The following is a 14,150-nucleotide window of genomic DNA, read 5'->3' as shown; positions in this document are numbered from 1 at the left end:
AAAATTAACATACCTAATGCCAAAATTGATTGAATGAAATCAACATAACGAAATCTAAGATCGATTGAATAAAATCGACCAAACGAATTTTAATAAAAATCGTTATAATTAATGCTTAAATTTATTGAAAGAAATCAACATTAAGAATTCTGTAAAAGATTGCTTCATCGTTGATTTGAACGTTCTTAAATACGAATTCCATTCAGGATTGAAATATTCAATATTGATGAAGCCTTTTACACTTGTATAGATGTTCGTTTCGATATAATTGGAGTTTATATAAAGTACGTTCACAAACGCTCCTGTATCGACAAAAAGGGTGTGTTTTTTTTTTTTTTTTTTTTTTTGTAAAGTGAACAATCTCAGACGAACCGTTTTCATATTTACAAGACATCCGGGTTTTAACTAACTATATAAGCTATTATATCTATGAAAAATTGGAGTTTGAAAGAAAAGTCAACCCTTTCCAAACAAGCTACTCAGAAACGATTAATTTAAATCTAAATGTTGAATTTTAACAGGAAAATGATTGATATACATGTAAATTGGAAATCAGTATATAGAAAAAATTAAAAGTACAAATATACTTGGAACTGGCACTGAATTTGTATACTAAGCACATCACATTACGGATTTCAACCTAGGTTCTAGAGAAGTTAATGGTCTTCAAATAGTTCTTCTATAGTACAATTTAGTATTTTTGTTATGAAAAAAAATATTTAAAGAAAATCCTTTGCAAATCACTTATTTTGTTTTCTCCCTATTTTACCACGAAGTGGGATGCGTTTAACATTGGACATGAAGCAATGTTTAAGTCTTGCGTACACCGTAACAGGACACGTTCCCTTTGGCTAAGACGTCACTTCTCTTTTCACACCATAGTTATCTAGTATCCTTCAGAAGTAAAGTAAGATTAATGGGTCTATTTGTATTTCATCTTTTTTCCGTGAAACAATAACTGCCTTAAATGAAAGCCCGGTGATAATCATGCACTACACATAACATCTCCTAACACATGAAATTCCGCACCCCCGGGGTTGGTTGGTTCAAACTTACCAGCCATATGTGTTATTTATCATGTTGTTTGTCACGCACAGACACTCACACAAAAAATCATTCTTCAACATGAGTCACTTCAAAATTAAATAAATCAAGGAACGGTTTGCATCTATTTTCACTATAAGAGTACATTTAAAACTACGGATTTTCAAATTTTCCCTTTTTATATGCAATTGTTATACATATAATAAAGTAGACTTTTCATTTAGCTCCTAGTTCGCATTTTTTTTTAATTCGTAACTCCATATCTAAATCAGTTACATTACCAGATAATCACCAAATTATTGTGGATTTGATGATATAATATCGATGTCGTTCCCTCACCAGTGTATCAAAAAAGCACGCACTAACATGGCGCAGTAAAATCGAAGACGTTTGCGCCAGAGTTGGTCAAGTCTATATTGTGACCGAAGAGACCTTTTCCTTATATCGTAACAATACCGACGCAAATTTTATCAAATATTGGACTGATTTCCAATCTTGGTACAGAAACAAGTACGAATACATTTTTGAAATGCATATTGTTTCCTCGGCAATCCGATTACTTAACCAAATTTGATTACATGTATACTAAATATGTTTTCTTCGTCATCAGAAATCATATTGTACAAATTTTGTTTCGGAACAGGGGAATCGAAATATTTACCAAACTGTATAACTGGTGCCCATTTCCAATCTGACAAATAAAGATTTTTTCAAATATATTAACCGAGTTGTGTGAAATTGATGTAAGTTTTTTTTGTGTCAGTGATCAAACACGACCTTGTGAACGGTTCATTACTCTGAAGCTTCCTGGTGGATCCTGATGTAACCGATCGCAACAGGTTGACTCCATCAGAAGATAAATATATTAACTGATGTCCTTCACATAATTGCGGTTTCATATTTACGTTTAATTACCGCACGATTGGTTAGGGTCAAGGATTGTATGAATTTAGACGAGAGTTCAAATGTATAATCAACAGTGAACGGTGCGGCTGTTTAGCCGGTTGGGAGATGAGAGGGTCGTTACAATTCTCTAAAATTCACACCTGTTTTTCTTAAAGCGTTCGGTTTATATCTACAGTTGATCAATGACATTAATTTGCATAAATGACCCGAATGCGTTGTGTTTACGTGACGGTAATCAATTCTATATGGTTTCGCTCTATTTGATGGCTGTGGTATCATTCACTCTTCATGGTCCAACAGAGACGTCAGGAGTTACATTATACTTTACGTGTGCATGTACACAGATAAATTACCAGCTATAGAAAAAAGGTAACAAAGCGCTATATATTTTTGTAAATATATACGGGTATAAATGTAGAAGCAGGGCAAAACTAAATATAAAAATATGAATAAAATAAAATAAATAAGCCAGTTTTCATTTTTTAACGAAAGGTACGTGACTGACTGGTTAGTTCCATTGTGTCAGTGTCTGTATCACGTTGACCTTTCAATACCCATTTATTGCATTGTGACGTCAGCATTATTGTGACGTCATTTGCCTTCATCAGCTCATCGCTGCACGCGGTGCGTAGCAACGTGAAGCGATGGCGTCAAAAGACAAGAAAATCGCGCAGCATCTAAATTTCGTCCATAATGACCAAATATGGTAGGTTGCCTTTTATATTTTTTTGTTAAATTTCTTTATGCAAGTTACTGGGAAATGCCTACAAAGTGTATGTCATGGATTATACTTCATATTTGACAAAGACTTCATTTTTGTGCATAATTCCAATGGCATAATTTTTAACTGAAGAACGGGGTCCCTTTTTACTTAGAGAGCTTAATTACACATTTTGTAGAAAGCAAGAAACCATTGTTTCCACATATCTGGCATACAAGTCGTCGTTTTGTGTGAAGCCTCTTTCTTGATATCATGGATCTGCAGACTTATGTAGTGAAAGGTCTCGATTAAGCGGCGGCCAGGAACACAAATTCCTCACCTACGGTCTATATATCATATATGGACTCGCAGGAACTATAATACATATACATGGATCGTGGGTTGGGAATTCGTGCCATATGCAAGTCAATGTGTGTTAAAGACGTGGATTATCATGACAGAGATTCGTGTTCGATTCCTGTCGGGAAGTAGTCAAAAATGTTTTCTCCTATTCTATTACACAGGTAATACATAGAACAATCTCATTCCATCTGTTATTTGTTTTAAGGAAGGATCATGTTCGTCATGAGACTATGTCCCAGAGGTTTAGATGGCCAGCGAAATGGGGTTACCTTGTACACGAGTACGAGTCGGTAAGTCATAAACGAATAACACAGGACGAGGGACATGTATATGATATGTATCCAAAATTCGACGTCGTTTCAGTATATAAAGCTTATCAATGTATTCTACTAAGTAACAACGATTGTTATTCTGTTTGTCATAGTATGTGACACTCGCTCTAAACGTTTAAAACAAAGTTATATTTTTAAACAATTCTGCATTAAAGGCACCAATATTCAACAATTATAAGAAAAAACACATGCTATCTTATGTTATGAAATATTCCGTAGGGGAGAGCAGCACAGGGTATCTTAATCAGCATTCCGTCGGGGAGAGCAACACATGGTATCTTAATGAGAAGCATTCCGTCGGGGAAAAACAGCACAGGGTATCTTAATGATAAGTATTCCGTCGGGGAAAACAGCACAGGGTATCTTAATGAGAAACATTCCGTCGGGAAAAACAGCACAGGGTATCTTAATGAGAAGCATTCCGTCGAGGAAAACAGCACAGGGTATCTTATAAGAAGCATTCCATCGGGGAAAACATCACAGGGTATCTTAATGAGAAGCATTTCGTTTGGGCAAAACAACACAGGTTATCTTAATGAGAAGCATTCCGTCGTGGAAAACAACACATGGTATCTTAATGAAAAACATTCCGTCAGGGAAAACAGCACAGGGTATCTTATTGAGAAGTATTCCGTCAGGGAAAACAGCACAGGGTATCTTAATGAGAAACATTCCGTCGGGGAAAACAGCACAGGGTATCTTAATGAGAAACATTCCATCGGGGAACACAACACAAGGTATCTTAATGAGAAGCATTCCGTCTTGGAAACCAACACAGGGTAATATTCCGTCGAGCAAAGTGTACGTCATGCTTTCATACATATACATTTGTACTTATGGTGTCTAATCATATTCATTTAGTTTTGTTTCTTGTGCTAAATCATTGATTTGCATGTAATCCCTGCTAAAATGTACTGTACATGTACATAGTACATCTAATGTTTAAATCACTTAATTGAGGCTAAGTTAATTCCAACGAATTCTCGAAAACAATGTGCTTTCTTCACATCATCATATAAAACGTATTTGGAAAATACATTATTTCAATAACTTATATATTGCACAGTTGAGTTGCCAATTGCGAGGACAACCGACTCCAGTTTGCCGGCCGAGGACGCCCTACAGTCCCTACAGGAACAATAAACTTCCTCCTATCAACAAGCCTAAGGGCAGACAACTCGACTTTCCTGTAACAACAACCCAACAAATCGGCTGGAAGGTCACGAAACCAGAAGATCAACTTGAGATATATGGACCAGACTCTCGTGGGCAGTGTGGCATCCTTCGGTTGCTAAGGTGGCCACAGGAGAGTGCGCCATAGAAACAAGAATTGAACACCAGGTTATATAAAGTAATCGGATATTTTTGGAAAGCTTCCTATGAATAAATATACAGTAAATATAATTTGTAAATAAAATAAATACATCATAAATTTATCATCACTATTATATCACCGTCTGTCTTGTGTTTAACAAAGACCTTGGCCTACATAATTGGATGTATATACGAGGTCAAGGTCACTGCTTCTAAACGTAATTGTAACGTTTCTGCTGCTATTATCATTAACATGATTTTTCACGAGCCTTCATCTCAAGGTCACAGGAAGATGTTTTACGTCTGTACATAACAGACGTTTTCTATTGCTTGTTTGATGCTGAAAATGAATACCCGTACACAGTTCCAAGTGTCTATATGTCCATGTACGTCCGTGTACACATGTATCGGTGCATCTACACGAGTCGGGGATAATCATAGTTGAACTATTTGTTCTTTATGAGAGGATGAACCCTATTGATTTTCAGGGTCAGTGGTCAAAGGTCAAAAAGTCGATGGTTACCATTTAACATACACATTTTGAAACAAAACTATTCACGTCTTCCCCTACCTGTGTTTATCGGCCAGTAATGCCCTATTTCCAATAAGTTACAGACCAGGTTTATTCTTAGTCCCTTATCGCCTTTTTGACGGAGTTAATTGGACCTTTGGAACAAAGAAAGTTCACCTATCTCTTTTCTGAATTTTTTTTCAGTCATGCTTACTTATATTGTATCTATGCGACTTTTTAGTAAAGGGTTTCAGACCTAGTTGATGTTTTAGCTGATTTAGACAGACAAAGTACTAACCTTAAAATTTTGAGTGGTTTTACATTTAGAATCTACATGTAATTACATTACACTAAATATCTGTATACAATTTCCATTTTTCCATCCAAACGAAAGGCCCAATGGACCTGCAACGCTCACTTGGTATTTTCTTAATTTTTTAAAAATTCAGTATGTAAATTAACAAACACAATGTTAATGGGCCTTAATGGTAATCTGAGAATAAAAAAGGCTAGAAGTTATGTAGTAGGTCAACCTCATTTCTTCTCGGAAACCTTGTCGAGCTTCATCCTCAGAACATACCAGTCAAATATCATGCCTACAAGCCTTCCATTTCAATGAGAAGTCATTTAAAGTTTTTAAAAATTTTACCCCTGTGACCTTGAACATAGGTCAAGGTAATTTCTTTTCGGGCCAGGTGAGCTAAAAATTATTCCTAAGAGCAAACTCCATTCAGTAACTTCAGTAATGCAACAGTATATTGTAGGGGTGAGAAGGGAGGGAATATGTATTGCTTCCAAAATGATCAGCATGCTTGTTTGCTTCAGATATATATAATGAGCAAATAAAATTGCCATAATTTCATTTGCTCTGTGACACTGAATAAGCAAGATTGTACAATTGTAGCTCCTATGTCAGATTTATATATGCAAGGGTATGTTTAGCATTGTAATGTCAATTTTTTATCCGGAATTGTACCATTTACATGAAACTACATTTGCTATTATCAATTAAAGGACAAAGGTTAGCAACAGAAGTTGAAATAAAGTGAAAACATATCTGTCAAGGAACAGATTACAGACATCATAGAAAATGTCAACAAATTTATTTGTTCTGAATTTTAAACCTGACACATCATGGTATGTAAAACAACTAAACTTAGTGCCAACATTTCATCTTCTGTATCATTAGTGACAGTGACAACCATGTTTAGATATATACTACCAACAATCATGTCTACACAGGCTGAAGAATATATTAACAAGAGGTATTTCAATGTAGATGTAATTTATCATAATTGTTTACAAGTTATGACAAAATCCTTGTTCATGCTTCCTTGACTGACATTTGAGTGAAGACTGAACCTCAAAAAACCACACTCCATTTTGACATGGAGTACAACATGTTTCTGGTCCATGTAACACTAGTCTTACTACAGAAATGCACTCTGAGATTCCTTGAAGTCCTCCATCTATACATATCATGAAGCTTTTTAATAAATTCAAGTAACCAGGTAACACAAGTCTGAAATATAAGTATCAATTTTCTTGCTACATCTGCAAACTACACATAACTAATCATCCAAAATGTTAATACATGTATCAAGTCTTCAGAAACAAGCACATGTTCTAACTTTTTCTAAGTCAAGTTCTAAGTCAAAAAGAAATGTGCTTACATTTCATCATAATGTAAAAAGTCAACGATGGATTTTAACTGTCATGACAGATGAACTTACTTTTCATTACAAACAAAAGATATTTGTAATGCTAAATGTGAACCATGATATAAGTTGGTTTTTAATTTTCTTTTTTTCAGTCAATTCTTGAATCACTTGCTATGAAAAAAAATTGTAACAAATTCCTCTAAATGAAAGAAAACTCCAACAAATTCCTCTTGAACATCATTTATAGTTACTTTGTCTTTACAATGTTAGATCTGTCACAAAAAAAACATGTATAATGATGGTCTAACATTTGAAAATGTTAGATAGAAATAATGAAAAAACAAGTTGGAATTGTAGTTGAAAATTGCAATATATATCAAAAGCATCGTTTATGAAATGCTGTGTTTCACATATAACCACTGCATCATGTCATTCAATGTGCAACTGCACTAAAGTACAATGGATTAACAGTTATCCCAACCCCAACCCAAACCCTCAGCCCCTTAAAGATAAAATGAAAACAAAACACATCCATTCTATATAAATTACAGAGTTTTATATGTGTTGTCAATGTTATAACAGCAAAAATAATACCGTATTACTTCAGTGAAACTTCCCTATATTCAACTGAATAGGAATCAGAAAGACTTGCTGAGATCAATTTCCATTCTGTTTGATACAGAATTAATAAGAAAAGTGACAAGCATTGCACGTTTCATCTTATTAAATTAAATTCAAATTCAAATCCAAAATAAATCCCACATTCAACAGAAGATTTACAGAATCACAGATTCTGCAACAATGACCTGTGGAAATGATGAAATTTCTTCGATTTAGAAAACAGAAAGAAATTTGTGTGATCCCACATTCCAGTAAAAAGGAAATTCAGCTGTCATCTTCTTCACTGTCATCACTCTCATCGTATACAGCGACTTGCTGTCTGTTAATGTTCACAACAATGTCACACTCATTTTCTTCATCAGAATCATCACTTGGAGGTAGAAGATCATCTGGGATCATACCATCACTTTTAGTCTCTTCACTATCCTGAAACGCTGCAGGCCTACAGGAATGTACAACAATCTCATTAACAATCACCAACACTCAATTAAAAAGTTAAATTAAAAATGATTAAAACATGTGTCACAAGATTTTATCTGATTATGTATCTCTCCTTTAACATCATTTACATATAAACAATAGTATATATATATAGACAAAAACAGTTTACATACTCAAGAATGCCCATGTTCCAAAATTGTGGATTGAAACATCTAGATATCTGACAACCTCCAAATTTTAGCATTCATATTGGTGTCTTTATGTATGAATGACACATGATAAAATTATCTATAATTAACAGACAAATATAATATGAAATAATTGTGAATCTGTGATGTGCATGGAATTTAGTATCATTAAAATAAATCACATAAAAGTAAGCAAAAAATTTATATAGGTTTTAACATTTTTTAAATTAAATTGTAATATAAAGAAAAGTAATGATTATGTAAATTTCACGACTATAATTATTTACAAAACAGACAGCTTTCATAATATTATAACAAAAAGATGAAATATGGACATTGAAAGGACAGGCAGATAAATGAACTCTATTAAAACTCCTAGATATCAAAATCAGGACAGATTAAGATTTTAAAAATATTTTGACCATGTCAGGAGCAATCACTTGGTATAAACATACAAGTTGATGTATGCTACTCCAACCTGCTTACTTCAAGTTCTTGTCAAACTTATTCAAAATGTTAAAATTAACAGAAGATCACGTTGAGTTTGATTCTACCGAAGCATTCATCAAATATTATTGTATTTGACAATTCACGTCCCCTCACCTTGTGCAATATTTTTATATCCTTTATCAAGTATATTTAAAATATCATAAAAGGCACACAGTCAGCGACGTCTTGTTTCCTTTGGTGTTTTTCACCATCAAGTTTAAATAGAACTTGTTTGGCCATTGCAATTAAAATAAAATGACATATTTGGCATTTCTCAGTGTTATGTATCTCCCTACGACACATTCTACATACCATGATATAATCACTTTGTTTTTCTATTGTTACTTTGATTCCAAACTTTGTCCAAACACTAGACTGGAATAATAAGGGTGTTATCAAAACTTCTTTTGCATCCAACACTTTTACAACACATACCCATGACAACGATTGATGATTTCTCTTACTTCTACCATAAAAAATAATTTCGAATTTTATATGTTAATGCATTAACACACAAATGACATGAATGCATAATTTTAAAACTAAATTGTTGCAATGTGAACAGGCTTTTAATTGCAACAAAATGAATTCTTGACTGTATCATTCACATCCGATACAGCAGCAATTCGATAACCATATTGTAGCTTCATATCATGATGCACAGGTGTATTGTTACAACCCCTAATCTTTACTTGTACTATTATGTATGAACTGATAGATTCCAGATTTACCAAGTTGACTTGTACAGATATCCTACTGATACACAAACTTACCACAGTCCTTCCTGTTTTATGTACTTTATCTGCTCTTTGTACAGAATTGTAATAATTTCTGCTTTTACTTTGTCACCCTCCTCAATAGGTTGCACCAGGACAAAGTCTCCTACAAAAAAGGTTCATAGATTCTTCATTTAAATGAAGTTTTTAGCCCTTATATTATGATATACGAAATTCTATAAATATTCATCTACTTTAAAAAAACTTTGGACTTCAAACCATATTTCAAATTATTAACATGCTGTTGACTAATTATCATGTTAGTAACATCAATCAAAAAACTCTGAAAAAAAGCTTGAAAGATGACTTGTGGTTTTAACAATATCACATCTGTGATTGTTGTAATCTACATGTAGACTAAGCTTCAAATCAATTTCAACAACAAAAGTAAAAATATGTAATTTTCTACACAATAAATAAAAACAGTTTTACATGATGATCAGTCACATCTGCAAAACCAATTTAAATTAGAATTAAAAAAAGAACAAGTTTAGGCACAACAACTATGTTGATAATGGCAGAACAAGGGAGGCAACTGCATCTTGTTGAAATCATACCTCTTTTGATCCATACATTTTTTCTGAATTTAGTTGGCATGCTGACTAAAAACTTTTCTTGATTTTCAGATTCCACTTCATGCAAATTATTTCCTCTCCCTGCTGTGACCTGCAATATTAAATAATACATAAATAGGACATGTTTGGACAGTAACGTTGAATGTGCTTATTGAAAATACAGGTTTTGCCTGCAGAACTATTCAAAGTCATTATATTAATAAACCAAAGCATAATTCTAAATATTTGTATGAAACTGTTCTAATTCTGACCAATGTAAATAATCAATATTGTTGCCAAGTACATGCAAGTCAATTGTATAATATGCTATGCCGGTCATGACCAGATGACAACTGTAATATGAGCGCTGATTGATAAGTTGTGAGCCTTTTATTAAGAAGTTAAGCAGGGATGCCCTTTTTCAGCTCTACTATTCCCTGACTATTCAAGGCTCTGTACCTGAAGTCTGGTGTCATTCTGTCAGTTTATGTCGAAGAGGTAGCAATTTAAAGTAAACAAGGCAAGTGACATTTGCATATTTGCATCATAAGAAAGGTCTAGCACCTAATGATATCCATACTGATATGGTAGCAACACTTGGGAATGATGCCCGTTCATATGTTACCATGAAAGGTGGGTTGTGGAATTTAACCCTGCCTTGGGGATGAGGCCTGTCCTTGAAAGCCTGTCACTGTTGCAACCCCAGAAATTGTCAATGAAGTCCATGATATTGTTATGACTGACAGGGGAGTTATGGAGAAATGTATAGCTAGTACAGTTGGGATTTCACAGGAAAGAGTATATTCCATTCTTACGAAAGATCTCGCAATGAGAATGCTCTCAGCCCGTTGGGTACCAACACTACTGACAGTTGACCAGAGGCATACCAGGCAGACTTTGCCTTATGCTTATCTAAACCTTTTAGAGGCAGATCCTGCTAACTTTCTGCAGAGGTTTGTGACAAGCCAAACAACAGTCTTAACAATGGAAGAACCCTGGTTCACCCTACCTAAGAAGGCGAAGAGTGTTCCATCAGCTGGAATGGTTATTGCCTAGGATGCTGATAGTATTCTGATGGTAGGTTATCAGCAAAGGGACAAAAAATCAACAACACATATTATGCATCACTTCTTAGGCAGTAAGCCATGAACAATTCATTGTGCCTTATTCACCTGATCTTGCTCCATCAGACTTTCATCTATTTCCAAAATTGAAAAAGTCTGTTTCTGGTACCCACTTTCAGTAAGATGATAACATCATACATGCAGTGGAAGACTCTCTGAATGGTCAAGAAAAGGACTTCTTTAAAAGTAGCATTGAGGCCCTTAAATTTCCCTGGCAAAAAGCACTGAAGTGTTAGATACTGAATGGGATTAAGTTAAAAAGTAATGCAATATGTAGGCCAAAAGTCAAACCTTTTAATACAAGACTCACAATTTATAAATCAACCCTCGTACCTCACCTCCAAAACTACAAATATTTTCAGGAAGTTGTGAAAAGAAATAAGCTGAGAACTTTAAGGCAAAAATGAAAATGTAAATTAAAAAGCAATTTTATTTGTAATATCAACATGGTTAATTATTAAAATTTCAAAGCTTATACTTTTCATTATGTTTATTCTTCATAATGTACCTTTACAATTTGCTGGCTGCCTTCAGGGAGGATAAATTCATCCAGAACTTCCTTGGTAACATGTTTCCTCTTTGTAGCTTTTGACATCTCTTAAGTTAAAAGAACATTCTTCTGTAGCAACCAGTTGAAAAAAAATACCTGAAACAAATTATAAGGCATTCTGGAGGAAAGTTAGCTTTGTCTGTCAATAAATGTACATGCAGTATATCTGTACTGCATGCCAACTCGCTCATTTTACCCAAGTCAACACAACATTTAGACTGATGTGAAGGACTCATCTGTCAGCTTATCCAATAACCGACATTTTCTTTCAGGTTGACTTGCTTTGGAACACCTCAAATGCTATGTAAGGCACTCATTTATAGATAAATAAGAAGTCTCGTAACCAGACAAAATATGCAATTATCAAGTGGGTGATTGAGCAAAACGAGGGTAGCAGACATGGCATAATGAGGAAGGCACAGAGACTTTTCTTGCCTAAAATATTGATAGTTTCCTCCTGAAATATACTTATCTTTATGATTTAATTGTTAAATACTTTGAAAATCATAATTTAAATGACTTAAATATGCCTAGTCTTTACCACAGACAAAGATCTATCACAGTGTGTGTTGTTATTATGTTTATAAAAGTGTTGTAACACATGTGAATAATTTTTCTTGTAAAACACGGCAGCTCATGTAACATTAACATATTGTTAACCAATTGAGACAATCTTAAAAATATTTTTTCCTGAAGAAATATCCACTACCATTTGCCTATAGTTTCAGAGCTTGAAATGAGATTAGAACCACACGTTGTCAAGGAAAATGCTGCTTTGACTGGTTATTTTTAATGTTTCTTCTTCCTTTTACAAGATACACAGCAAAGCTAGATGCTACAATAAGTGAGCAATACATGTAATAGAAATTGAGGAAGGGAATCTTAGAGTATGGAACTAAACAATGGCAATGTCAATTTAATTTTTACATTGGTATAACTAACCATTCACAGTGTTACTATCAGCCAAAGCTGCCAGCTGTTGCTTATATGCTACAGAAATTATGTACAAAATGCAAAGGATAAAGCACTGTATATGATTTCTAATGTTGGAATGTTGGCAACACTGGTGTAATGAGGACGAGTTCGAGACACTGACATAGTAGAGGTGGTTGTTCTTAATAATTTGATTTAAAGTTTAAGACATATTTGCTTTTCTCACTCATAGAGATCGTCTGTATACAATTATTAGTAATTCAAGACATTTTTATGTTCGTGACAGTGGTATAATGTTCTATGACCAGTAAATTCAAGTGAGCTTTCTAATTATCATCAATCATGAATGAGGTTTACCTGTACAAGTCAACCGCGCCCGTTAAGTTTTCTTCGCTGTTGCAATACTGTCAGCTGAGTGTTGTGCAATAAACCTAGTCGGAGTTTTCTTTGAACACTTATTCACGAGTGGTAGTGAAATTATTGTGAATGAATATGTGCACGACGTGAGATAAATCTGTTGTTCTCCTGATATCAATCGTGTTAATTCAGTTAAGTAAACCAAAGTTAGATCTTTCATAAACCAACGATAGACACTAGTAACACGCTTCCGCTCTGAAACTACGGTCAATCACACGCTTGTAATTCGGCTGTTCAACTCGCCATGGATTAAAACGTTTTTATCACCATACAAAATATGTTCTAAATTTAGAAAAAAAAACACCATGTGCCGAGTACATTTCCGGATTTTGAAACAAAATAATCATACAAAGGACAACTCTTTTAAAGAAATCTAAAGCTAAGTGAGACAGTCTAATGTATTTATTAATCGATATTCTTATTAATTTTAAAAATACGAAATGTAAGAAAATATTCCATTTTCTTATATATATATATATATCTTAGATGAGCATAATGACAAGAGGTTGAATGAGCTAGCTCTCACAGACCGTACATATATGTATACACCATGTACATGTTAATGTACTTTTACCCGACGTGTTAATATCTTCCAACAAGTGAAATAGTTGTTTCACGAATACTTTAAGGTAAAATGGGTTTACCTAAAGACCTATTTAACCGATTTTTAAATTATGTATTTCCATTGCAGGTCCGTTGTAATTTTATATTTGATTTTGGCAAGTAAGTCAGAACGCTTCTATATCTTCTTACACATATAAAATCCGGATTTAAACCTTCGTATTTTCACCGCATATGAATTTCTGTATCTGTCAGGACATCAAAGTAATGTCCTCACAAAAATGAGATATAATGTTCCCGGACACTGTTGAGATAATAACCTTGTCGAGGTAATTTGATAGAGCTCTAGTTTTCTTGGCACTTTGTGCAATTCAATTTAAGTGACCGTAATTGGTACGTGTCTATACAGAGACTCCTGAAAAAGTACTGGGAGAAAAAAACAGGTGTTCTGGAAGTGTAAGCGTCTTGTGCTTCATCGACTACACCCGCCATGTAAAATTTGGTAAATCCAAGTAAGTAATGTCCCTTTCGCAATTGAGGACAAGGTATACAACGAAAGCAACAGGCGAACTAACGAGCATCAAATACGTCCAGCTTCATGTCACACAAAGAAATGGAATATTTCTCATTGGGATCACTATGGCGACCATAAAGCTTTCCCATAA

General features: G+C 34.1%; 2 protein-coding genes across 2 annotated transcripts; one reads left to right on the top strand and one right to left on the bottom strand.

Moving 5' to 3' along the window:
• Positions 1-2,594: 2,594 nt before the first annotated feature.
• LOC132560936 (uncharacterized protein C20orf85 homolog) lies at positions 2,595-4,666 on the top strand. Its single transcript, XM_060225639.1, has 3 exons — positions 2,595-2,656; positions 3,219-3,303; positions 4,412-4,666. The coding sequence occupies exons 1-3, from the start codon at positions 2,595-2,597 to the stop codon at positions 4,664-4,666; spliced, it is 402 nt and encodes a 133-aa protein (XP_060081622.1).
• A 2,664-nt stretch (positions 4,667-7,330) lies between these two features.
• Positions 7,331-13,097, bottom strand: LOC132560958 (probable RNA-binding protein EIF1AD). Its single transcript, XM_060225664.1, has 5 exons — positions 12,865-13,097; positions 11,533-11,670; positions 9,904-10,012; positions 9,344-9,452; positions 7,331-7,894 (listed from the first exon to the last, which is right to left on the bottom strand). The coding sequence occupies exons 2-5, from the start codon at positions 11,617-11,619 to the stop codon at positions 7,717-7,719; spliced, it is 483 nt and encodes a 160-aa protein (XP_060081647.1). The 5' UTR covers positions 11,620-11,670; positions 12,865-13,097; the 3' UTR covers positions 7,331-7,716.
• Between the last annotated feature and the right edge of the window lie 1,053 nt (positions 13,098-14,150).

Source organism: Ylistrum balloti, unplaced genomic scaffold (genome assembly GCF_031769215.1).
Source record: "Ylistrum balloti isolate Yb309-2 unplaced genomic scaffold, AGI_CSIRO_Ybal_v1 Utg371132, whole genome shotgun sequence".
In the NCBI taxonomy this organism is placed as follows: domain Eukaryota; kingdom Metazoa; phylum Mollusca; class Bivalvia; order Pectinida; family Pectinidae; genus Ylistrum; species Ylistrum balloti.
This window is presented reverse-complemented; position numbering and strand designations above follow the sequence as displayed.